The 24415-nt window shown below is 48.0% G+C and overlaps 2 protein-coding genes across 5 annotated transcripts in view; one reads left to right on the top strand and one right to left on the bottom strand.

The window, feature by feature from the left end:
• Nucleotides 1-311: 311 nt before the first annotated feature.
• Nucleotides 312-5065, bottom strand: MRPL52 (mitochondrial ribosomal protein L52). Of its 3 annotated transcripts, XM_059707565.1 has the most exons (5): nucleotides 4962-5065; nucleotides 4810-4867; nucleotides 4668-4735; nucleotides 1180-1244; nucleotides 312-817 (listed from the first exon to the last, which is right to left on the bottom strand). In XM_059707565.1, the coding sequence occupies exons 1-5, from the start codon at nucleotides 4987-4989 to the stop codon at nucleotides 668-670; spliced, it is 369 nt and encodes a 122-aa protein (XP_059563548.1). In that variant the 5' UTR covers nucleotides 4990-5065; the 3' UTR covers nucleotides 312-667. The 3 variants fall into 3 exon arrangements, with proteins under 3 accessions (XP_059563548.1, XP_059563556.1, XP_059563563.1); XM_059707573.1 differs by lacking the exons at nucleotides 4668-4735; nucleotides 4810-4867 and having other exon boundaries at nucleotides 4962-5004; XM_059707580.1 differs by lacking the exons at nucleotides 4668-4735; nucleotides 4962-5065.
• A 7405-nt stretch (nucleotides 5066-12470) lies between these two features.
• The window catches only part of SLC7A7 (solute carrier family 7 member 7), a 34226-nt gene continuing 22281 nt past the window's right edge, over nucleotides 12471-24415 (top strand). Inside the window, exons 1-2 of one of the 2 annotated variants that reach the window (XM_059707593.1) lie at nucleotides 12471-12619; nucleotides 17405-17950. In XM_059707593.1, the coding sequence (XP_059563576.1) occupies nucleotides 17452-17950 (499 nt within the window). In that variant the 5' untranslated portion in view covers nucleotides 12471-12619; nucleotides 17405-17451. Of the gene's footprint in view, nucleotides 12620-16229; nucleotides 16387-17404; nucleotides 17951-24415 lie in introns of those variants that run through there. The other variant, XM_059707592.1, reaches the window with a different exon arrangement.

Here is a 24415-nt window from a genome sequence, read left to right as displayed (position 1 = left end):
GGGCCTTGGGGGGCAGCTAACAGGGTTGTGGGAGGTATATGGGGTATCCCTAACCCACAAGGCTGTTTTTGGGGTTGAGTATCTCCAGGGCCCCCTACGTAAATTGGGGCCAGGAGGACAGTCCTCTCTCCAATTTCTAGGATTCAATCAGAACCAGGGAAACCCCAAGATCCAAATCTTTAGAACATGCAACACCCAAGTCTGGTTCTTCCCATGTCAGCCTTCCCAGTGTCGGTATCCTCTTGGGCCATGTATCTGGTTTAGAAAAACTGACATCAGTTGCTAGCCAAGAAATGGACCTCAGCTGGAAAGTCTTTTTCATCGAAACATTTATTAAATGTGTAACTCTATGCAGACTGAGCTGTGTATAGATTTTTCAAAGCTTGAATGGTGGCTAAGACCAAGTAAACCGCGGCCCCCTTTTCATATTTGCAGAGCAGTAACTGCTCAAAGTTGGGCCAGTCCTAAGACCTGCAAAGGAGGGGGTAACTATCCCAGAGCAAGATACCCCTGAACTGGAAGGGAGCCAGGGGTGAGGGCCTGTAGCCAGTCCTTCCAGGCAGTGCCCTTATAGCCTGTTCTTCCTGGGGCCCAAGCTCTTTTGCTCTGAAGATGGATGGGGAACAACAACAACAAATGCTGGGAAAATGAGATGAGTTGCTTTTTATTAACGTGGTAGTGGGCTCTTCAGAGCAGCCCCTTTAGGTTTAAGAGCATTTTTCTTCTTCTGTTCTTCTTCCTGCAACTTCTCCTGCTGCCTGAGCTGCCATGCCTGTAATCCAGCATCCATTTCCTGTGACAGCAGTACAACTCGTCTCTGAAACAGACAGGAAACAGTGTGAAGAACATCTGGGGCTTGAGCTCTGCACCATATATCCTTTCATTCACAGATCAAAGTCCGAGGTTTCAGCTGGAAAATGACACTGCTGACTGGGGAAGGGGTGGGGCCAGGTCCTGGGATGGGAAGTGGGGAAGACAGTAAAACGTGTGGCAGAATGTCTACTACTGGTTCCTGCCCTAGGAGTGCCCCCTCTATTCCTTCCTTCTCACAGTACTGTTAAAACAGTGTGAGGGGTACATGTTAGCTTAGGTGTCAACACAGCTCAAGACAAATTACAGTTTAAACTTTGTCCCTCAGATTACATGCAGGTTGCCCTGGATGGGGCTCTAGCAACTCACTGCAAATTTTTCTCTTTGGGCTTGTCTTCGAAGCTGGCCTTTCATTGGAGGAGCAGGGCGGCCATCTGGAGATAGAAGTGAGAGAAAAGGCAAATGTTAGGGATGGCGTGTAGCACCTTGCGAAAGCAGACAGAAATGAGGGAAAAACCAGTTTTTAGCTCCTCACCTCCATTTCACACCCACTGTAAAATTTCCCTAAAACAAGTTCCTCATCTTCAAGGGTGAAGTATGCCAGAACCACCAAGAATAAGCTCCTGGGCATGTTCCTATTGTATTTCACTCAGCCCTCATCAGCCTGGAGTTCAAGGTTCTTTGCAATGCTGAATCACCTGTTTTATCTTCATAAAGCCCCCATTCAAGCAAACTGATCACTGTTCTACTCACCTCAAATCTCTGCTAAGTTCCATCTAACTCCATAACAAACACCTCTTGCCTTTCCTTCCAGCCAAATTCTCACCCTTAGGCCCACCTCAAGCCCCATCTGTCCCAGAAACCCTTCTCTAACCTCTTAAAACTCTCTTCTGAAAGACATGCATATTACAATTTACAATAGCTAAGATTTGGAAACAGCCTAAGTGCCCATCAGCAAAGAAATGGATTAAAAAACTGTGGTACATCTACAGAATGGAATACTACGCTGCTGTAAAAAAGAAGGAACTCTTACCATTTGCAAGAGCATGGATGGAACTGGAGAGCATTATGCTAGGCGAAATAAGCCAGTCGGAGAAAGGTAAATATCACATGATCTCACTCATTTGTGAAATATAGTGAACAACATAAACTAATGAACCAAAAGATCCAGAGACAGAGAAGCACTGAACTGACTGTCAAACCTCAGAGGGAAGGTGGGGTTAGGAGATCAAACAAAGGACTTGTATGCATGTATATAAGCATAACCAATGGACACAGACACTAGGGGGGGTGAGGGCATGTGCTGGGGGGTGGGAGTGACTGGGGAGAGGTAAATGGGAGAAAAAATAATATTTTAATAGTAATAGCTATGTACGGGCGGGGGGGGGGGGTACTTGAAATATCAGGGGGACCACTCTATAAAGGAAAATTGTATATGTTTCTCATCACAATAAAAAAGAAAAAAAAGAAGTGTATGTCACTCATTTAATACTCATCTATTTGCCTTGGGACAGTTATTGTACTGTTGTTTTTAACCTTATTTAGCCATCTCAAATCGTTTTGGAAAGGAGCAGAGCACTAAAGTGTTATCATTCAATTTTTAAAATGTCCATGCTTTGTTTTCCCAGCTAGACTTTAAGTTCCTTGGGGATCAGGGACCGGATTGCTAAGCTTTCACTATAGTGTAGGCACATAATAAAAATTCCATAAATATCTGCAGACTCGCTATAAACTATCTCAATGGTTTATAATGGAGTTAATAAGGGCATTTTCAACAAAGAAATAAACAGAGTGAACTCTCTGCCCAAACGTTTGAAGACAAGACAGGAAAGAGATATTATTTACCAGTAAAGGGAACCAATGTTGTGTATGCCAGGTGTTTACATTGGTCATTTCATTTTATCCTTCCAAGAACCATATGAGATAGGTATTTTTTACAGATGTGGAAACTGAGAGATACAATTAAGTAACTTGACCAAGACCCACAATGTTAGCAAGTAGAGAAGCCTAGATTAAGAATCAATTCCAGCCGAAACCGGTTTGGCTCAGTGGATAGAGTGTCGGCCTGTGGACTGAAAGGTCCCGGGTTCGATTCCGGTCAAGGGCATGTACCTGGGTTGCGGGCACATCCCCAGTAGGAGGTGTGCAGGAGGCGGCTGATCGATGTTTCTCTCTCATCGATGTTTCTATCTCTCTCCCTTCCTCTCTGTAAAAAATCAATAAAATATATTTAAGAAAAAAAAAAAAAAAAAGAATCAATTCCAGTTTGGCTCAGTGGATACAGCATCGGCCCCCGTAGACTGAAAGTTCCTGGGTTTGATTCTGATTCCGATTCCGGTGAAGGGAACGTACCTTGGTTGTAGGCTCAATCCCCAGCCCTGGTTGGGTATGTCCAGGAGGCAACCAATCAATGTATCTCTCTTACATAGATGTTTCTCTCTATCTCTCTCTCCCCTTCCCTTTCACTATCTCTAAAAAATCAATGGAGCCAAAACCGGTTTGGCTCAGTGGATAGAGCGTCGGCCTGTGGACTGAAGGGTCCCAGGTTCGGTTCCGGTCAAGGGCATGTACCTGGGTTGCGGGCACATCCCCAGTAGGAGATGTGCAGGAGGCGGCTGATCGATGTTCCTCTCTCATCGATGTTTCTAACTCTCTATCTCTCTCCCTTCCTCTCTGTAAAAAATCAATAAAATATATTAAAAAAAAATCAATGGAAAAATATGCTCAGGTGAGGATTAACAACCAAAAAAGAATCAATTCCAGAGTCTTTCCAATATTCCATAGTACTTCAAGAAGATCCTAGGCTTCCTACAGTAAATAAATAACAAGTAGAAAAAAACCTTCACCATCCTCCTCAGGCAGCAACTCTCCGATTAAGCAAAATCATACTCGTGTAAAATCCAATAGGGTATTAATACTCAGGCCTCTGTGCTGTTGAAGGGGGCCTGGCCTCTGCCCTGTTCTACTCCTGGCTTTGCTCTTACCTGGTGGGTGATCACATTTCTAGGCCTCAATTTTCCTATCTGTAAACTGGAGTCCTATATGGGGCATGAGGCGTGGCTTCAACTTTTCTAAGGTTCTCCCACCTAGGGTTAATATTTCTTTTATTTTAATTTTACATTTTTGTTTTTTCTTTTTTTAAGTAAAGGGAAGAGCCCGGCCTGTGTGGTTCAGTAGTTGAGCATCGACCTATGAACCAGAAGGCTGGATTCCGGGGAGGCTGGATTCCTGGTCTTCAGGGCACATGCCGCGTTGGGCTGGGTCCTCAGTGGGGGGTGCGCAGGAGGCAGCCAATCAATTATTCTCTCTCATCACTGATGTTACTATCTCTCTCTCCCTCTCCTTTCATCTCTGAAATCATAAAAAAGTATCTTTTTTTTTTTTAAATAATAAAGGGAAGAGACCTTTCTGAAGGGCGGCCACCATCCTCACTATTCACTTTTCTACTCCTCTCTCTGTGATGCTCATTTTGGCAGCCTTTCCAGGAGCTCTCCCTGCATTTGGTACCAAATTTTCAATAATGCACTCAGCACGGAGAACTTTCTAAGACCCATCCTTTGAGAAACAGGAAAGTCTTTTCACTCTCTCCCCTGGCGGGGCGGGGCGCCCCCAATCAGAACTGTCTTCTGCTGCTCTGCACAAGCCTCAAGGAGCCGGTCTAGCTTTATTTCCCACCGGCCCAGTTTAATTTACAAAATAAACAACAGGGCTTCTTCCCCCTGTAAAGTTCAATACCTTGTTCACTCGGACACACCGCCACCCTGACACCCCCGGCCCCACCCGCTCCCCGCAGGGGCGTTCTCTCCCGGGGGCACGGTCCGAGGCAGAGTTAACTCTCCGAGGAGATCCGCGCTCACCCGCGTACGACCAGTCTGGGAGCTCCGTCAGGGGCCCGTAGCCCGAGGGGTTGGCAGCCATGCCCTGCCTGGGAGGAGAAAACCGTTCGGTTAGGACTCAGCACAGCTTCTGGACCCCCATCCTCCCCAAACCCACACTCACTGGAGTCTCCACTGGCCACCCGCCCGAGCCGCCGCGCTGCCGTGCAGCCTCCGGACACCTGCGGGGAAAGCAGGGCAGAGGTGAGAGAGGGGCCGCGCTGCCAGCCCGGGTCCGAGACCCCCCGCCCCGCGCCGGCTCCCCAGCCCACTTACTAAAGAGCAGAGCACCTAGAGCCGCCATGCTGCGGGCCAGGGACCGGAAGTGGGCGTGGCATCGCCGAGTGGGCGTGGCCTCAGTGGCCACGCGCTACTCCTCGGGGGAAGTAGGAGCCGCCATCTTGAACCTGGTTTTCAATCACGGGCCCCGCCATCTTGGGTCGTTGTACGGAAGGGAAGGACGAAATTGCGGCTGGGACTTTGGAGCAGATCGGTGGATCATCGTATGCATCCTCGGTGGGGGAGACTCCCCCAGTGGGAGTTGTGTCCTCTGAACTGTTTCTACGACTTCCCTGCAGCGGTTCTTTGAAATTTATATTTTATATCTCAGCGGGGTACCATACACGTTACTGTATACCGGCGGTTCTCAACCTGTGGGTCGCGACCCCTTTGGCGATCGAATGACCCTTTCACAGGGGTCGCCTAAGACCATCCTGCAGATCAGATATTTACATTACGATTCATAACAGTAGCAACACTACAGTTATGAAGTAGCAACGAAAATAATTACGTGGTTGGGTCACAACATGAGGAACTGTATTTAAAGGGCCAGAAGGTTGAGAACCATTGCTTATACTACCTCTCATCACTGTAACATATTTTTCCCAGCCTAAGAGTCAAACCTAGAGAGAATTAGAAAGTTCAGGCTCCAGTTTTCACTCATTTATCCAGAAGAGACAGTTTTTTAAAAAAAAATATATTTCTTTATTGCTTTCAGAGAGGAAGGGAGAGGAGAGAGAGAGAAACATCAATGATGAGAGGGAATCATTGATCAGCTGCCTCCCGCAAGCCCCACACTGGGGACCGAGCCTGCAACCCAGGCCTGTGCCTTTGGCCGGAATCAAATCTGGGACCCCTCCATCCACAGGCTGATGCTCCATCCACTGAGCCAAGCCGGCCAGGGCTAGCAGAGACAGTTTTTAAAGTATGCTTTATTGAATTTTTAGAGAGAGAGGAAGGGAGGGAGAGACATGATGGCTGCCTCCTGTATGCATCCCAACCATGTGTGCCCTGGCGGGGGTCGAACCGGTGACCTTTGGGGGCACCCCGCTTATGCCCAGCCAAGGAACCACACAGGCCAGGGCCTCCGACAAAACCGAGGAGGCCTGTGGCCAGCACCGTATTCAGTGCAGGAGAGTCTATGGAGAACAAGACATCGCCATTCTGCGGGAGCTCCCAGTCTACAGAGAGAAGGCATCAAATAATCACACGTCGCTGTGGTATTAATTCTGAGATGAGTGCTGGAAGGGAAGCGTGTGGTGCTGGTGGAAACTTGGTCTGCAGTAGGTGGCCAAGGCAGTAGGTGGTACTTCTTCTTTCTTGGGGAAGAAGTACCAAGCTGGGGTCTGATTCACTTTTCATAAAAGCAGTCAGCACACCCGGCCACAACCTTGTGAGTGAGGTGGGTGCTAGTCAGTGGCAAATCCACATCCGTAGCTCCTTCCTCTTAACCACTTACTTGCCTTGGGTAAGTCATTCTTAATTTCTTCATTTAAACAACTTTAGCCCTAGCTGGGTTGGCTCAGTGGCTAGAGCATCAGCCTGTGGACTGAAGGGTCCTGAGTTGGATTCTGGTCAAGGGCTCCATCCAGGTTGCAGGCTCGATCCCTAATGTGGGTTGTGCAGGAGGCAGCTGATCAATGATTCTCTCTCATCATTGATGTTTCTCTCTCTCTCTCTCTCTCTCCCTTCCTCAATGACATCAATAAAAATATATTTTAAAAAATTTTAATATATCACATTTGTGCAAACATTTAAAAAATTTTAATTGATCTTTTTAAAGAGAAGGGGGCCGAGGCCGGTTTGGCTCAGTGGATGGAGCGTCGGCCTGCGGACTGAAGGGTCCCGGGTTCGATTCCGGTCAAGGGCATGTACCTGGGTTGCGGGCATATCCCCAGTGGGAGATGTGCAGGAGGCGGCTGATCGATGTTTCTCTCTCATCGATGTTTCTGACTCTCTGTCTCTCTCCCTTCCTCTCTGTAAAAAATCAATAAAATATATTTAAAAAAAAAAAAAGAGAAGGGGGGAGTGAGAGAGAGAAAAAAACATTGATTTCTTGTTCCACTTATGCATTCATTGGTTGATTCTTTTTTTAAAAAAATTATCATTTCCTTCTGCAAGACTGGGAACTTTTTCCACAGGAGGTGCCTCTGAACTGTGCTTTGAAAGAGGGGAAGGGTGGATCCTCGTTTAAGAAGTAAAAGAAGCTATTTTGATAACAATATGAATAGTATAGGCTAGGGCTGAACCAGAAAAAGGGACAGGGACAAAAGAAACTTGGTTATAAAACACCAGATGGATCCAAAAAACTAAGCAAGGGAAATAAGGCAATAGAGTACCATTGTTATCTTACATTCATACACTCAGTTTTCACTTATCAAAAACACTGTATACAAATGGTTTCTACAGTTTTCATAATAAACCTGTAAAGTAGGTAAGACAGTCCAGGAAGTAATCATTATACAGACTGTAGTTTTCAGAGATCAGGAAATTGAACCAAAATATGGCTGTGGATTTATTGTTTTACAGTTGCAATAACTACTGAGTGACACCTTTCCTAAGCTGGGCTCCATGTGCCTTTGGCAGGGTCTGAGACAGACAACTGAGGCAGACAGCACCGGAATCCCATCACATAGTTTATAGTTGGGGAATCAAGCACTGGAAAAATAACCTCAGTGTCCACATTTAAGATTGGCGAGAAAGGTGACAGGCTGGCACTACCACCAATGCTATATCTTTTTAAAAAAAATATATATTTTATTGATTTTTTACAGAGAGGAAGGGAGAGGGATAGAGAGCTAGAAACATCGGGACCCCTCAGTCCGCAGGCCGACGCTTTATCCACTGAGCCAAACTGGTCAGGGCCAATGCTATATCTTTATAATGTTTATAGAACTGAACCAGCAACATCCCTCTATTCTAGTAGCTCACACAGTAGTGGGATACCACTGATTTGTAAAATAAAAAATAGGGTACATGCATGAAAGTGCACAAATAGGGCGGACACCGTGAACTCCACCTGTAGAAGTGAACACGTGTAATACTTCAATAGCTATGGGAATAAAGGAGCTAGAGCTGGAGAACTCTGGGAGCAGGATAGGAAGTTTGACTAGGAAAACTGGGAAATCTGGAAGGGAAAAGGTCTTGGGAAGGAAGACAAGTTCAGCCTTTGACGTGGTTATTTTGATGTGGCAGGGTGACAACCCATGGGTTGTAAATAGCAGGAAATATGAGTGAGGAGAGAGAGAGAGAGAGAGAGAGAGAGAGAGAGAGCGAGCTAGTACTGACAGCTAACATTGTCCAGGCAAGTTAGGTGCTTTTTTAACCATTGTGATGAATAATGATGATGTTGGAGAAAGAGCATACATAAAGCTGCCTCATTTTGTACTCTTCCCCTTTTTGCTTGCTTGTGACCAAATTCTAAGGTTTGGGAAATGTCTTATTTCACATCCCTTCCTTATCTTCCTTCTTAGGTCAGCTCAAGATCAAATCACTGTCACGCTCAGCACGAAGTGTGGAAATTGCCCTCCCCAGTGTTCTTAGTGGTTAAAGAGTTGCCCCGAGCACTGAAGGGTCATGGATTTGATTTCCGGTCAAGGTCATGTACCTGGGTTGCAGGTTTGATCCCTGCCATGGCTGGGGCAACGGATATGTGTGTGTGTGTGTGTGTCTCTGTCCCTCCCTCCCTTCCTTCCTCCCTTTCACTCTCTCTAAAAAGCAGTGGAAAAAAATATCCTCGGATGAGGATTAAGAAACAAACAAAAAAGTGTGGGAATTGATGGCTAGAAAGCACCGACTCACACAATACATTGCTTTGCATATTATTTTATTATTTACATAATTTATTGTACCATATTCCTTTTCTTTTCTCATGGCTGTCAAATCTCTGCTAAATCAGTATGACCTCGGACTCCACTACTTTTAAAAGAAATATCTTTTCATTGATATCAGAGAGGAAGGGAGAGAGAGACAGAAACATCAATGATGAGAGAGAATCAATGATTGGCTGCCTCCTACAGGCCCCTAGCCCACAACCCACAACCCCAGCATGGGGCCTTGACTGGAATCGAACCCGGATCCTCGAGACCGCAGGCCGATGCTCTATCCACTGAGCCAAACCCGCCAGGGCTACACTACTTTTCCTTGCCTGATAGCTTTGAAGTCTCTTGAGCAGTGTGCCTTTTCCCCAGACTGGTCTTGAAGGAGGGTGGCTCTGTGAATCTCCGCAGAGTAGCAATGTTGGCTTTAAAACTGCAAAGCGAGTGTGCCCAAAAGGTATACAAAAGGTAACTATTATTTATAAGTCATCCTTTAGCCTTAAAACATGTGGAAGCATTTCCAAGTGCCTTTTTTTGAACCAACCCAGCAAATCCCTCTATTGTGGCGTCCACGCTGCTTCTAAGACGCTTCAGATGAAACGTGATTTGGTGACTCGGCCTCCCGGGCACCCTCAGCCCGAACATTTTTTGTTCAGTGCTGCCTCCTGGCGGCGGCTCTGCTGCCCCACGCCCATCTGGCCGGTGGAGACCACTTTCCTTAGTTTGGGATCTCGAAGCTGACGCAACAGCTCCCCCGAGGGGGCGGGGAGTGGAGGACCAGGCGGGAGCCGCCCTTCCGGGACCTCCCCGGCTCCGAGCGCGCGGCTCCCTCTGCCCTCCGCACGGGCCTGGCAGTCCTGAGTCCCTCCCAGTTGCAGCCGCTCGTCTGGGGGCCGGAGGCGGGGTTGCCAGGGTTTGGGGCTCTCGCCCAGACCCCCGTCTGGCCGCCCGCTCGAGCAGGATTGGGGCGGCGGGCAGAGGCAGCTGAGCGCTCCCGGGCGGAGGGCGCGCCGAGGGGCGCCCGCGGTCATTTTCCTTTCCGGGGACCGCGCAGCTGTGCCTGGGCCGGGAGGAGGCGGGGGGCGGGTTAGGGGTACCCAGCACAACCCCCTCTTGTAGCTCCATGGAGCCTGGGAGGGAACTGAAGGGACTCCGGTGGTGGGGCCAGGGCCCCCCCAGGCAGAACCGGTTCGGCTCCCGCAGCTAGACCTGTGCGTCCGGGGGCACCGAGCTCTCGATGGGCAGTGAGGGCGGGCGCGGCAGGTTCGGGTATGGGAAGGCGCGATCCCGGGGCCGCGGGCATCGAGCGAAAGAGGCGGCGGGCTGACCTGCAGTGGCCGGGCGGGGAGTGTGGCCGGGTGAGGGGAGCGGGGCAAAGGGGCAAAGGTGGAAGCGGCCCGCCGGCCGGGCGGGGGCGGAGGGGCGTGGGACGGGGCGAGGGCCGCCCGGAAAGGCAGAGAGAGCCGAGGGCGGGGGTGGGGGCCGGGAGCGGGGTCTGGGAAGAGTTCGTGCTTAAGGGGGGCGGGGGGGCTCCACTCTCTGGAACCCACCGGCTGCATTCGCGTGGACTGAGCCTCCGCGCCCTGCCGTCTCCTCTGCCCTTTCACCGCGTCGCGGCCACCGCACTTTGTTCTCCCGGCATCCGGAGGCGTCACCGAGCCTGGGTGTGCGACCGAGCGCAGAGCTTTCCGGACCTGCGGGAGCGCATGAGAGGAGCGCCTTTTTGTTTTCCTATTAATGAAACCAGAGATTCCGTTTCAGATCATCCTAGGCCTCCCCGCAAACCTGAACATTATACCTGCCCCTTCCTTTCACCCCACGACTATAAAGAAGTACCAACACTTCCAAATATTCCTTGCTTAGGAACCAGAGCAGCAGCAGCTTCTTCAGGTGGGCCAGAAGGGCAAGTTCAAGGGCATCCCCAGAGCCGGGCGGGCTAGGAAATCAGTGTGTGTGTGTGAGGGAGGACAACATTGTTCATGCCTTCATTTATTCTTCCAGCAAACATGTCTTGGTCTACATGTGCCCTGTACTGGGCACAAAGCTCTGCTGCTGCTTGCATTCTAGTGAGGGAGTCACTCGACAACCAATGAACTCCCAACTCCGGAGTGGTAGTGAGTGCCCTGGAAGAAAAGTCGAGCATGTAGCTTCTTCAGAGACTCCTCAGGAAGGACTCTGCTAGGTGGTGTTTCAACACAGACCCGAACGGAGTGAAGGAATGAACAATAGCTCTGGGAAGAATGTTCCAGGCAGAGGAAACAGCAATTGCGAAAGCTCTTAGTCCGGAGCATGCTTGTGTGGCAGCGGCAGGGCCAGTGTGGCCGGAGTGGAGTGAGAGAGCAGGGGCCAGAGCCCAGGGGCAGCTTCAGACTTTGCAGGACTTCCCTCATTTACAAGTTGGACCTGAACCCAGAGCAGGATGAAGGGGCAGGCCGGCCGGGCAACAGCCTGGCTCTAAAAGGGCACTAAATGATTCTTGGAGTCATTCAGACATCTGGTGCCAGTGGACTCTGGCTTCTGTCTCTTAGTGAACTGTAAGTTGGCTCCCATCCACTGAGAGATCCTTAACAACTGCTTACCTGGACAGCCTGTCTCCAGAATAATTTTGCAACATGCAGGTACAGGTTGCACGATGTAGTCCTGTGACCAGCTTTTAGTTGCCTAAAGGCAGCAGTCACAGCTGGAATTCTGAGAATGCACCATACACTGTGAAGTGCCACTCCCTGAGAGAGATTTATGCTGTATCTACATTTAAAAGAATACTTTAAATTGATTTTTAGAGAAAGAGGGAGAGGGAGAGAGACATCGATGTGAGAATGCAACATCGATGGGCTGCCTACTGCGTGTCCCCCCCCTACCCCCCCTCCTAGGAATCGAGCCTGAAATCTGGGCATGTGCCCCACCAGGAATTGAACTGACAAACTTGGGTGCATGGGATGATACTCAACCAATTGAGCCGCACTGGCCAGGGCTGTATCTACATTTTAAATTGTTTAACATGGCTACTAAGAAGTTGTCTGCTTCAGAAAGTGTATGTAATGAATTCATTTAATAAGTTCTAATTTTGAATAGAAAGAAGGAGGCTAACAGTTTTTATTCCCAGAAAATCGTATTTCCCTGCTTTTGTTAAATAAACATTCAACAAATATTTAAATAATCCTGGTTTGGAGGGGTGCCAACTCATTAGCCCTGTGCCAGGCCACCTAAGGGGGCCTTCCTTCGCAACACACACATCACCTGAACCAACTGGGGACCTGAGTTGTGAGTGGGCTTGCTTAGCGTTTAGGTATGTGCTCACCTGTACCCCCACAAGTGACATTCCTTGGCATGTGTTGCTTTACATGGGGGCTGACATGGCACTGAGACTAGAGATGAGGCCACAGAGGTCCGTTATTGCCCTAACCATGGATCCTATGCCCTCCCTCCGCAGGACCAATGATAGTATTTCAGGGGGAGATGCAGAGGAAATGGAATTGTGGGGAAGAGTTGTAAAGGCCCTGAGAAGGTCACTGCAAGTCCCTGGGAATAAATGTAGGGCAACAAGGAAGTTCGGGGGGCTGAGGTAGGGAAGAGGAGGAGCCTAGAGGGGGGCGGGAGGTCTGGGTCCCAGCTCCAGCCCGTCCTCCAGGCCCCTCCCCGCGCCGCTGCTGGCCAGAGTCACACATATGTTTTCCTGTTTTTCGTTTCGTCGGCACCCTCTGCCTATTCTGCTCCCCAGAGTCAACAGCTGCTGCAGCTCCAGCCATACCCTGGTGCCCCTTCTTAGCACCTTTCCCTCCCCCTAGTCCCAGCGTGGTAGCCCCTCCTCCTCGCACCTGCCCAAAGGGCAAGGGACAGGTAAGAGGTGGGAGTCGGGGACAATGGGTGAGAGGGGACGTGCAGGAGGAGGATGGAGTTAGAGTCTGAAAACTGAATGATGGAGGAGACTCAAGAGCCTCTTGTTTCCTGGTCCTAGCTCTGACCTCCCTAGGCAGAGCCCTCTGCCCAGAGACCTCAGCCCTACGTTAGTGGAAGTCCTGGCCACAGGAGTAAACAATTTCTTGTTTCACTTTTTTTAGAAAGGGGCTGTCGTAGCCACAGTGGAGCATAGCAAAACAAATGGAGAGCTGGGAGGGAGGAGCGGAGCTTCCCGCTTGGGGTGATGGGGCAATCTAGCTGTACCAGAGTGGATCTGTTTTCTGTTGCTGTTGTTAAGGAGGCAGCACAGACCAGTTGGAGCGAGGAAGGCAGGACATGGGGTCCCTGGGGGAGAAAGTCTCTGCTCACATTTAGCTCCCTTGCTTGACCGAGGAGCCAAGACCCTGAGCCGTGTGCTGGTTCCTGGAGGAAGGGTGTTTTGGTGTTGCCATTCATGGGTAGGGTCAGGGCAAGGGGTTCCACTGGCTGCCATGCCAGGCACTGCATGCTGGGGGCCCTGCTACCTGCGTTTTCTGAACCCCTGAACTGCAACTTCTCCCACAGGCTGTAGGATGTGTGCTGCCCTGTCACCTCCACTAGGTCCCGAATGCACTTCAGACAGGGGAGGAGGACAGGTGCTGTGTACCTGGACCGCCTTTATCTGACGGGGCTCCAGGCTTTGCAGAGTTCTCTGTAAAGAGCCCTTTAGGAGGGGCCTGCCGGTCCCAGGCTGCCTAACTGGTGGAAGCAGTGCCTGTGACCAGGGTTCCAGGGAGGGATGTGAGCTGCCAAAGATGGTGCCTTTCTGCCCATAGCTCTGGTGCTGGGCAGGGATTGAGAAAAGAGGGGGCATCTCTTCTGTGAAGGGTAGCCACCTCTACCCAGTTTGTAGCATTCCTGGTGAGGCCGCTAGGGTATGCTGTTGGCTGGAGTGTCCCAAGATTCTAAGAGGAGTCTTTCACCTTTCAGATACCACTAGCCAGGAGCTAAACCCACAGGTTTCTCTCCCCACCTTCCCTCATGCGCTCTCCTTCCTTTATCCCTCCTCATTGCTTTTTTTTTTTCTTAACGTCCCATTAGGACACATGCCCACCCCTTGGTGCCAGTGAATTTGGTCTTAAAAGGGCAGGCATGATGAGGTATTTCCACGTGCCTTGTTTGCTTTAGAAGTGGGCACCCTAGCAAGGGCAGTGCTGCCAAGAGGACTTGTAATCCCCGGCAGAGAGAGAGAAAGGGGAGGAGCAGTCAGGAAGGAGATGGATGGGCTTCGTTGGAAGGTGGGCCGCCATAGTTTGAGGACCCCTGGGGTAGAGGCTGGGCAGGTGGGGGTGGGGGTTGGGGGAGGTATGGCAGTGCCAGTTAAGATCTTGGGCTTTATTGGCTAGCCTCTCTCATTAGTTAGGCATCCTGGCATGGACTTAATGCCTGCCTTAAGGGACTGCAGGGAGGATTAAATGAGATAAGGCCTTTAGGTGCTTAGCAGTGTGTCTGGCCCCGATGAGTGCTCAATAAATGACAGCTATCATTCTTATAGGAGTATTTAGGGGGCACTTGGGAGAAAAGGACAGTCTCCTCTGGACAGATTTGTGGACATAAGAAATGTCTAAACCTGTAGAGAATTTTTTAAATAATATATATATTTAAATATATTTTATTGATTTTTTACAGAGAGGAAGGGAGAGAGATAGAGAGAGTTAGAACCATCGATGAGAGAGAAACATCGATCAGCTGCCTCCTGCACATCTCCTATTGGGGATGTGCCCACAACCCAGGTACATGCCCTTGACCGGAATCGAACCTGGGACCTTTCAGTCCGCAGGCCGACGCTCTATCCACTGAGCCAAACCGGTTTCGGCTAAAAATATATTTTTTATTTTAGAGAAGAAGGGAGAGGGATAGAGAGATAGAAACATTAACGATGAGAGAGAATCATTGATAGGCAACCTCCTGCATGTCCCACACTGGGGATTGAGCCCTCAACCCGCGCATGTGCCCTGATTGGGGATCGAACTGTGACCTCCTGGTTCATACATAGGTTGAAGCTCAACCACTGAGCCATGCCAGCCAAGCAGACCTGTAGAGAATTTTTATGAGTTTACTTGGGCCAAATTGGCAACATATGCCAGGGAAGCAAGTTCTCATATGGTCCTGAGAATAACAGTTTTATAGTTTCTTTAATGCATTTGAAATTAAGGGAGAAATGTAAAGAAGATTACATGAAGGTGGGAAAAAGTAAGGTGGGGATTAGATTATAGGTTAAAGTTATATGCATTCTTGAGAGTGGTCATGTCTTAGAAGGAGGTCCTAAAAGGGTGGGCATACATTAGAAGGAGGGGCATTTCAAAGGTGTGTAACCCAGATGTACAGAAGCAATGCACAGGGTTCGCTTAAGGCAAAGATAAACCTTTTAGTAAAGAAGTTATATACCTATATATGGGGGTGTGACTACCTAACATGACTTGCCTAGTTAGGAATTTATGATTAGATTATCCTGTGAGGTTGCTTTTCATATAATCTTTTTTTTTTTTTTTTTTAATCCACAGATTTCAGACATTTGTGAGGGTGGCTTGGGAGAAGCAAGATCTCTGGGAAGGCTAACATCTGGATTACTCTTTTGGTTTAAAAATAAATTTTAAGGGGCTAGGATGGGAGGGTGTAGGGTAAAGATAAGGTCCCTTGGATTTTTACTCTGGTTGTAGAATAACCAAAGAGGGTTTTTAGAAACGTTGTGAAAGGGGACAGGTAGTTGCATGTCAGAATGGATAGAATGTATTTCTTTTGGCAAAAGAGACACCAAATACCATATTTAACTAGACAATAAAGGTAAAATAATCTATGATTTCCAAAAAATACTCTACTTTGTCTTTCTGTTTTGGGTCTGTATGTTCAGGGAAATCTTATTTCCCCATATTTTAAGGAAATTGGAGTTAACTTATATTTGGGGAGGTGTTTATAAGAATTATGCTTACCTAAAGATCCTGATATGTCTATTTAAAGATGAAAGGACACGTGACAGGGAGGGCATACAGCCAGGGTTTGGGTATAATTTTTTGACCTGGTTTCCTTGGAAGTAGCTTGAGGCTCAGCCATGGGGTACTGGCCCAAGTTCAGGGGCAGCCACTCCTCGCTCTGGGGAAGTGTGCAGAGTTCTCCTCTTAGGCGGACCAATCACGAGGTGCAGGGATTGCACTCACACTTCCTCTAATCTCAGCGCATGAACAGCCCTTCGGAGTCACGTTGAGCAATCCTCCTGCCTTTCTTGTTTGGGATGAGAGAGAGAAGTGGGCTAGGGTAGGGCCCTTCTCAGCCACTGCCCAGGCCTTATCAGGGCTAATTTGCTAGGGGACAGTTTCCCTGGGGCTGCAGAGCCATACCCAGCTGCCAGTCCTTTGTTCTGTTCCTTGTCAAAGGAGATTCCTGAGGGAGCGCCTTTCTTATCTCGGAAAGTGCTGAGCCCAGAGCTCCTAGCTGCCCTTTTTTCCAGGGGTGAGGGGCCAGTGAACCTTGGACCCAGACAGTTGCTTAATACTCCTCTCCCCCGCCCTCACCCCCTCCGCCCTTCTTGACTTCTTGATTTGACTTAAGTCCGTAAGCACTTGGCCGGCCATTCCTTTCACTGCTGGCTGAGGACGAGGAGTGGTCAGAGCACAGCTCCTGACCTCCACTGGCTGCTGCCTCTGCAGGAACCTGCTTACACCTCTGGCCAGGTAGTGAGTGCTTCCCGCTCTCTCTTTCAGCCCCACTCATTCGCCCCCAGCCCCCTTGGCTGCTGCGCAGTGTCTGATCACCTCCTCTCCCTGGTGCCTCTATCTCTCCACTTGCTTGGCCTGCCTCGCCTGTCTTCCTCTCAGCTGTCTCCTGCTCTGCGGTGCCCAATATCAGCTGCCCCACTTCAGCTGTTTCTTGGCCTTGGCTTTCGGTGCTGTATCTCCAGGGTAGGGAGTGGTCATCAGCTGATTCCAATCATCTCTAAGTTGGGCTGCACATTTGGATCACCCTTTTCCCAATCATACTGTTTGGGGTGATGCACCTGTGCTGATGTGAGGGCCTGGGTGGCAGGGGATGTAGAATACTGACTGGGAAAGGTATCTGGGAAAGGAGAATAGCCTGTCTTCTTTCAGGGTGGGGGTGAGGCTGCTGGGACTTTGCTAGGGTTGAAGACTTCACCTAAGCAGGTGGATGGTTGTGGGTTTCCAGCAAGAAATCTCTGCAGCCTTTATGTTTGCCAGAGCGAGAATCCTTGGGGGAAAAGAGCAGTGTTGTCAGGAGAACCCACAGATTATTTGCATGCAAGGTTTGTTCCTCATGTTGCATCTCAGCACGGGTGATAGGTGAGTCTGACATTGGAGGCAAGACAGACTTTTTTGATGTGAGGCTGAAAAATGCCAGCTCAAATCACTGTGCTTACACCTGGTGACTGCCAGATGATTGCCCTAATTCCTGCCTCTTATCACAGCAGGCCCAGATAGAACCAGGATTGAGCTTTCTATTTTGTAAATCAGGGAGGCAGCACCAGCCTCACGATCATCTCTCTGGGGAATGATTCAAGTTGGGGTTGTTTTGATGAGCCAGAGCCCCCACCAGAAGGAGAGTTTAACGGGTGGGAAGCAAGAGAGAGGTCTCTGCCCTGGTAGGTGGAGCGGGTTGCCCATACTGGCCCCTATGGAGGGAGTGTTCTATGAAATTGCCAACCACCTGATGTATATCTTCCTCGTGCTTCCTTAGAGGGCAATGCCAGGAAGCTGGTGAAGCCTTCCTCCTCCTCCTCCGCCATGGTTAACAGTGCGAAGTATGAAGTGGCCTCCCAGCAGACGGGGGATGCCTCCCCTTTGGCGGAGGAGGCCCGCCCGGGGTCCGAGCAGGTGAAGCTGAAGAAGGAGATCTCGCTGCTGAACGGCGTGTGCCTGATTGTGGGGAACATGATTGGCTCGGGCATCTTTGTGTCCCCCAAGGGCGTGCTCATGTACAGTAACTCCTTTGGCCTCTCCCTGGTCATCTGGGCTATTGGGGGCCTCTTCTCTGTCTTTGGGGCCCTTTGCTATGCGGAACTGGGCACCACCATCAAGAAGTCTGGGGCCAGCTATGCCTACATCCTCGAGGCCTTCGGGGGACTCCTCGCCTTCATCCGACTCTGGACCTCCCTCCTCATCATCGAGCCCACCAGCCAGGCCGTCATCGCCATCACCTTTGCCAACTACATGGTGCAGCCCGTCTTCCCCAGCTGCTTTACCCCCTACGCCGCTGGCCGCCTGCTGGCCGCCGCCTGCATCTGTAAGTGGGGCTGGGGCAGCAGGTGTTGAGTGGAGCGCCAGGGCAGAGGCCTGGATGTGAGTCCAGTCAGCCAGTGAGAAGGAGATGGGAAGAGATGCATGCCTCTGGAAATGCTTTTATTTAAAAACAATGTTTGATGTATGCTTTGTGTGAAAATTCAAACAGTACCGAAGTGTAACAAACCCACCAGTTTACCTTTTGCCCAGCTGCCCATGGTAAGCATCATTAGCAGTTTGCGCGCCCTTCCTGATTGTTTTCCTTGCTCTTTCAGATGTAGTTTTGTTCTATGGTTTACAAAAAGGGTTCATAGTCCACATATAATTCTACAGTGTGCTTTTCTCCAGGAATTTATCAGTGACATTCTTTTCTGTTTATAGGTCTACTTTTAAAAAAATGCTTCATGTTATTCCATGTTAATTTTAAGAATATTGCTTATTTAAATAATCGGTCATCTGTTAATGGCCATTTAAGTTGGTTCCAATTTTTCCAGTCTTACAGATAATGCTCTAGTGAATATCTTTTCGCACATGTGTGACTTTTGCTGTCGGCTAGTTATTAAAACTATTATAGATGATAAGGTAGGTTGACTTACTGGTGAAACTAATTTTAGGATATGCTGCTCTTGGGGACCCCTCAAACGTAGGTAGATAGTCATATGTCTTGTGTAGAGCAAGGATTATTCCATCTAAGTAAAATTTCTAAGAAAGCTGCATCCCTTTAAACGCCAGAATTCTCTTATTTCAATCATCTTTGTTGAGATATCTTTAAAACCAGTGCTATGTCTGCTTGCCTTAATAACCGGATGTTTCTTTTGGTGATTTGGGATTACCATTGCGTATTTCAATTCTTGTTTGATTATGAGGCCTTCCGTGGCCAGCAGGGTGGGTGGGGACGATTGCTTGCTCCTCAGTGGCCTTATGCTGCTGGCCTAACTTCAGTTCATCAGGTTTTATTCTTTCCTGCTTTTGATCTGTCATCTCTGACAGTTGTCATTCCTTGATTCTGACATTGTGCCTACTTCCATCAGTCATCCCCTTTTTAATATGCTATTTCTAATTTGGGAATAGAGGTGTACTCAAACTCTTGTACACCCACATACACGCACACGTACACCCTTGTACAGATACATGCAAAGTAGCCACAATTATCATTAGTTTGCAGAGCTCCCAGTGAATAGAAGACAGAGTTTTGTGCATGGATTTATGACATGTATTTGAGACAACTCTGGTAGAGTGAAGAGTGCACCAAGCTTTGTTTGAGAATGGGCTCAGTAACTGCACGATCTTAGACAAGGTGCAGTGACTTCACTTACAGGCTCCTGCAAAAATGAAATCAGATTCAGTGAAAACCATAAATTATGACTTACATGTAACATAAATTATTATATTTAAAATTAGTATATCTCTTGGCTGCTAATAGGACTTCATCCTATCTCTAGTAACTTCAGAGGCACAGAGATCTGGGAGAAGGTCAGAAGGACAACCAAGATTGTAAGAATCTAAGGACATGTGAGTTTCTTCCTTCAACTATTCTTGGTGAATACCCAGGACAAGTCAGATGCTGAGACGTCTGAGGACCTTCTGTCCAGATATGACCTATGCAGTAATATCTCTATTTAACCATAGTCATTCAGGAAAAACACAAGAAGGAGAAAACCAAGAGGGACACAGACATGGTAACAAATAATTGTCATGCAAGATAATAGGTGTAGTGTAAAGGCACCATGGAGCAAGCAGGGCAACTTTCTTCTTGTGGGGAGGAGAGCTTAGGAAGAGATCACAGAGACTACAAATGTCTGAACTGAATTTTGAAAAGATATATAGCTGTCTTCTAGAACATTTCTCACAGGGGTAACTGCACGCAAAAAGATGTGGAGTGCCAAAAGGTACAGACTGTTGAGAGAATTGCAGGTAGTTGGTAGAGCTGGAATGTGGAGTAAGAGCCAGGGGAGGAGATAAGGACTGGAAATATAGCCTAGGGTCAGCTCAAGGAGGTTTTAAATGGTGCCTAAACAGGTTAGACTTATTTTGGAAATAGGGGGGAACTAACAATTTTAAGTGGGGAAGTACAACTTGCTTGGTGGGCATGTGGAGAGTGTTTTTGGAAAGAGAGACAAGGTAGGGAGACCGGTTTAGGGAGCTGAAACCTGAGTCCATATGACATGTGGTGGAGGCCTGCCCTCTGGGCAGGGCCTTTGGAACTGAGATGAGGGGGTAGATAGAGAACTCGTTATAAGGTGGAATTTCTAGGACTTCTGGATGTGGGGGTGTGTAGGAGGTCTTTGAGGTGATGTTAAGGATTCAAGCTTGGGCAGATGGAAGGTGATGGGCTGCCATCTGAAATGGAAGGTGGTGATGAGGGGGCATCTGCGGCTTCTGTAGGGCTGCTCATGAGGCCCTTCCATGAGCAATGCCTTCCTTGGGTCATCATGACCCAGAGTTGATCATTTTCTCACCAATTGAGTCTCACCCAGAAAAGAGGCTGATGTGTGTAAATAATAATGTTTATTAAATGTATAATGGTGAGCACACACGTGTAATTTCTAACTTCCAGAGGGCATGTGTTCACTATCAAGGCACCTCCTTTCTAGTACAATGGCCACTGGGAAACCAATCTGGTAATTGGGAGTTACTTGCAGGGCATGAAATGAGAACGAAGGAAGACTATTTCGACTATTCACAAACAATTTAGTGCTTGGGATGGGGCCCATAACACATGGAGCGGAAAGATAGAGCCCCTGCTGTAGGGAACTCATGGTGTGGTGGAGATGGGCAAAAGTAGTCAATTAAACATATTGTATATGCTAAGTGCTAGGAGTAGGGTGGTGTGTAGCTTGTTTAGGAAGTGATTTCTTCACTTGACACCGAAGGATGAAAAGGAGTCAGGGGTGGGAGAAACAGCCACTTAGCATGACCTTCAAGGCCCACTTCATCTGATTTATTTGACTCATCCCAGACCTCTCCTCCTCCCTCACCCTGATCTGGCTATACTGTTTGTTGTCTTGATTTGCTCTCTTTTTAAATTTTTTTTTTTAAAAAAATACATATTTTTATTGCTTTCAGAGAGGAAGGGAGAGGGAGGGAGGGAGGGAGGGAGGGAGAGAGAGAGAGAGAGAGAGAGAGAGAGAGAGCCATCAATGGTGAGAGAGAATCATTGATTGGATTGGCTGTCTCCTGCATGTCCCCTACTGGGGATTGAGCCCACAACCTGGGCATGTGCCCTTGACTGGAATCGATCCCAGGATCCTTCAGTCCACAGGCTGGTGCTCTATCCACTGAGCCAAACCAGCCAGGGACTGTCTTAATTTTCTTTCAATTTGCCTGGCTTGTTCCTGCTTTAGGGGTCTTGTATTCGGGGAACAATTTTTGTTCCTTTTGCTATATACCCTCAGAACTTATTACCTCATTCCATTCATATCTTTGCACAAATATTACCTTATCAGAGACCTATCCTATTTAAAGTGGTGGCTCTCAGTCTCCCACCTGCTTTTTTTGGTCAATCCTCACCTGAGGATATTTTTTACATTGATTTTTTAGAGAGAGTGAAGGGACAGAGAGAGGGAAAGGGGGGAGAGAGAGAGAGAGAGAGAGAGAGAGAGAGAGAGAGAGAGAGAGAGAGAGAGAGAGACATTGAGGTGAGAGTACCCATTGGCTGCCTCCTAAACACAACCCAGGCATGTTCCCTGACTAGGAATTGAACCAGCAACCTTTCAGCACAGGGAAGGACACTCAATCACCTGAGCCACACAGGTCAGGGCTATCTTTCCCTCTTGAATGTAAACATCATAAGAGTAGGGACTTTGTTGTGCTCACTGCTGAGTCTCTGGCACTTAGTACAGTGTCTGTTGTCTGGAAGGTACTCAATAAATACCTGTGGATGTGGAAAGGGCAAGGACATTCTAGATACAGGGAAAGGCAAGGTAAAGGCACAAAGGTGAGAAGAATGGAGTGTGGGGTGTGTGTGGAGGATTGTGGGATTGAGGGAACAAAGGAAGGCAGGGGGCTAAAGCATGAGACAAACCTTCCTAGAGGGTTTAGATTTTATTTTAAAGCATGTGAGGAGTCATTGAAGGGTTCTAAGCAGGGGAACGATGTAGCTGGGTTGGGACAGAAGAGCAAGGCTGGAGGCAGAGACCCTGATAGGAAGCTCTCCTGGAAATCCAGGCAGGAAATGACAAAAGTCTGAATTAGGGCAACGGCAGTGGGGGTATGGCTTATTCAGGAGATGATATTTTCTGGAAAGGACAGATGGGAGAGTGATATAATATTTTTATTATTATTTTTTAAATATATATTTTTATTGATTTTAGAGAGGAAGGGAGAAGGAGAGAGAGATAGAAACATTAATGATGAGAGAGAATCATTGAATGGCTGCCTCCTGCATGTCCCCTACTGGGGATCGAACCCACAATCCTGGCATATACCCTTGACTAGAACTGAACCTGGGACTCTCCAGTCCCCAGGCCCACACTCTATCCACTGAGCCAAACTGGCTAGGGCTGGGAGAGTGATTTAGAAGTTATAATCAGTATAACCAATGACATTTATTGGGATGTCTGGCATATGGAAGAGGTAAGTGATGTTCACCAGCCTGTAAGTTCTGTGCCATATAGAGGGTGAGCCTGTCTTATGATCCACTGTATCCCCAGCAAAGAAACAAAGAGAGGAACTCAATAAATGTTCCCTGAATGAAGAGATTTGGTTTCTGGCTTGGGCAATCAGTAGGTGCTGGCATAATTTACAAGGCGGGGGATGCAATCATGTTGAATTTGAAGTGTATTTGTAAGATAGTAGGCAACTGTGCCTATTTGGAGTTCAAGAAGGAGATGGGCCGAAACCGGTTTGGCTCAGTGGATAGAGCGTCGGCCTGCGGACTGAAAGGTCCCAGGTTCGATTCCGGTCAAGGGCATGTACCTGGGTTGCGGGCACATCCCCGGTGGGAGATGTGCAGGAGGCAGCTGATCGATGTTTCTCTCTCATCGATGTTTCTAACTTTCTATCTCTCTCCCTTCCTCTCTGTGAAAAATCAATAAAATATATTTAAAAAAAAAAAGAAAAATAAAAAAAAAGAAGGAGATGGGGCTGGAGAATGAGCATTCACCAAATATTCATGAAGTGCTTGCCATCCTCCAGCACTGATCATTGTCTTTATGGAGAGCTGTCAGTGTGTGTGTGTGTGTGTGTACTAGTAGAAGGCTAGGATAGGCAACACTACACAAGATTACAGTGGATTATGATGAGTGTTGTGATTTGTGAGATGCAAGGAGCCACAGGAAGAGACCTGAACTAGCCTGGGAGTTTAGAAACTCTCCGTAAGGAAGTTTAACATGATACCTGAATGATGAAGAAAAATTAACCAAGAGTAGAGAGGGGAGAGGAGCCTCTCAGGCAGCAAGAGCAGAATGTATGAAAACTTGTAGACAAGAAAGAAGGACATCTTCAAGACGCTGTAAGGAGTTCAGGGTGGGCTACAGTATTGAGTTTAAGGTAGGAAATGCAGAGGTAGAGGGAGGGACCAAGGTTAAGGGAGGAGTTTATGGAAAAGACTTAAGCCTGCCTTAGCTTGGTTTGGGGGTATTTTCTGAAACAGTTGGATGAAATTGCTTTTATTTTTTAAATATATTTTTTATTGATTTCAGGGAGGAAGGGAGAGGGAGAGAGAGATAGAAACATTACTGATGAGAGAGAATCATTGATTGGCTCTCTCCTGCACGGCCCCTACTGGGGATCGAGCCCACAACCCCGGGCATGTGCCCTTGGCCAGAATCAAACCTGGGCTCCTTCAGTCCGCAGGCTGACCCTCTACCCACTGAGCCAAACCGGCTAGGGTGGGTGAAATATCTTTACCCTGCAATAAGGTGTTCTCCATGGTTGAGTGCTTAGGTGGCTTGAGTCAGCATTTCTCTCCCTTGAGCAGTGCAGAGGATACCCTCATTCCTTGGGAGGCAGCAGTCATGGTGGTTAAGAGCATGGAATCAGGAAGGTTACATTTATTAGCCTCAGTTTCCTCATCCCTATAATGGATTCTCTATCTCATAGAGGCGGGATCTCTATTTCTGCCATACTCTCACCCTTTTCTATTCAAACAGTGATAATTTCAAGGGAGCAAATAAAGGTTTCTGCTTTTGTCAGAGTGGCTTACTGTCCCTCTATAGGTATAATCTTCGTTTAGAACTGCTGATGAATTACAGCTCTAGATAGGCTAGCATTGCAACAGTCCTAGAAATCACCAATTATTATGTAGGTCAGTGATTTTCAGCCTTTTTCATGGCACACATAAACTAATTACTAAAATTATGTGGCACACCAAAAGATATATTTTTTGCCGATCTGACCAAAAAATAGGTATAATTTTGATGCATTCACACCAGATGGCTGTTGTGTTTGTTGTAATTTTTTTTTTTTTTTTTGACAATCTAAGGCAGTGGTTCTCAACCTTCCTAATGCCGTGACCCTTTAATACAGT

This window comes from Myotis daubentonii, chromosome 1 (genome assembly GCF_963259705.1).
Source record: "Myotis daubentonii chromosome 1, mMyoDau2.1, whole genome shotgun sequence".
In the NCBI taxonomy this organism is placed as follows: Eukaryota; Metazoa; Chordata; class Mammalia; order Chiroptera; family Vespertilionidae; genus Myotis; species Myotis daubentonii.
Note: the sequence above shows the minus strand (reverse complement) of the source record. Positions and strands in the feature narration are given on the sequence as shown.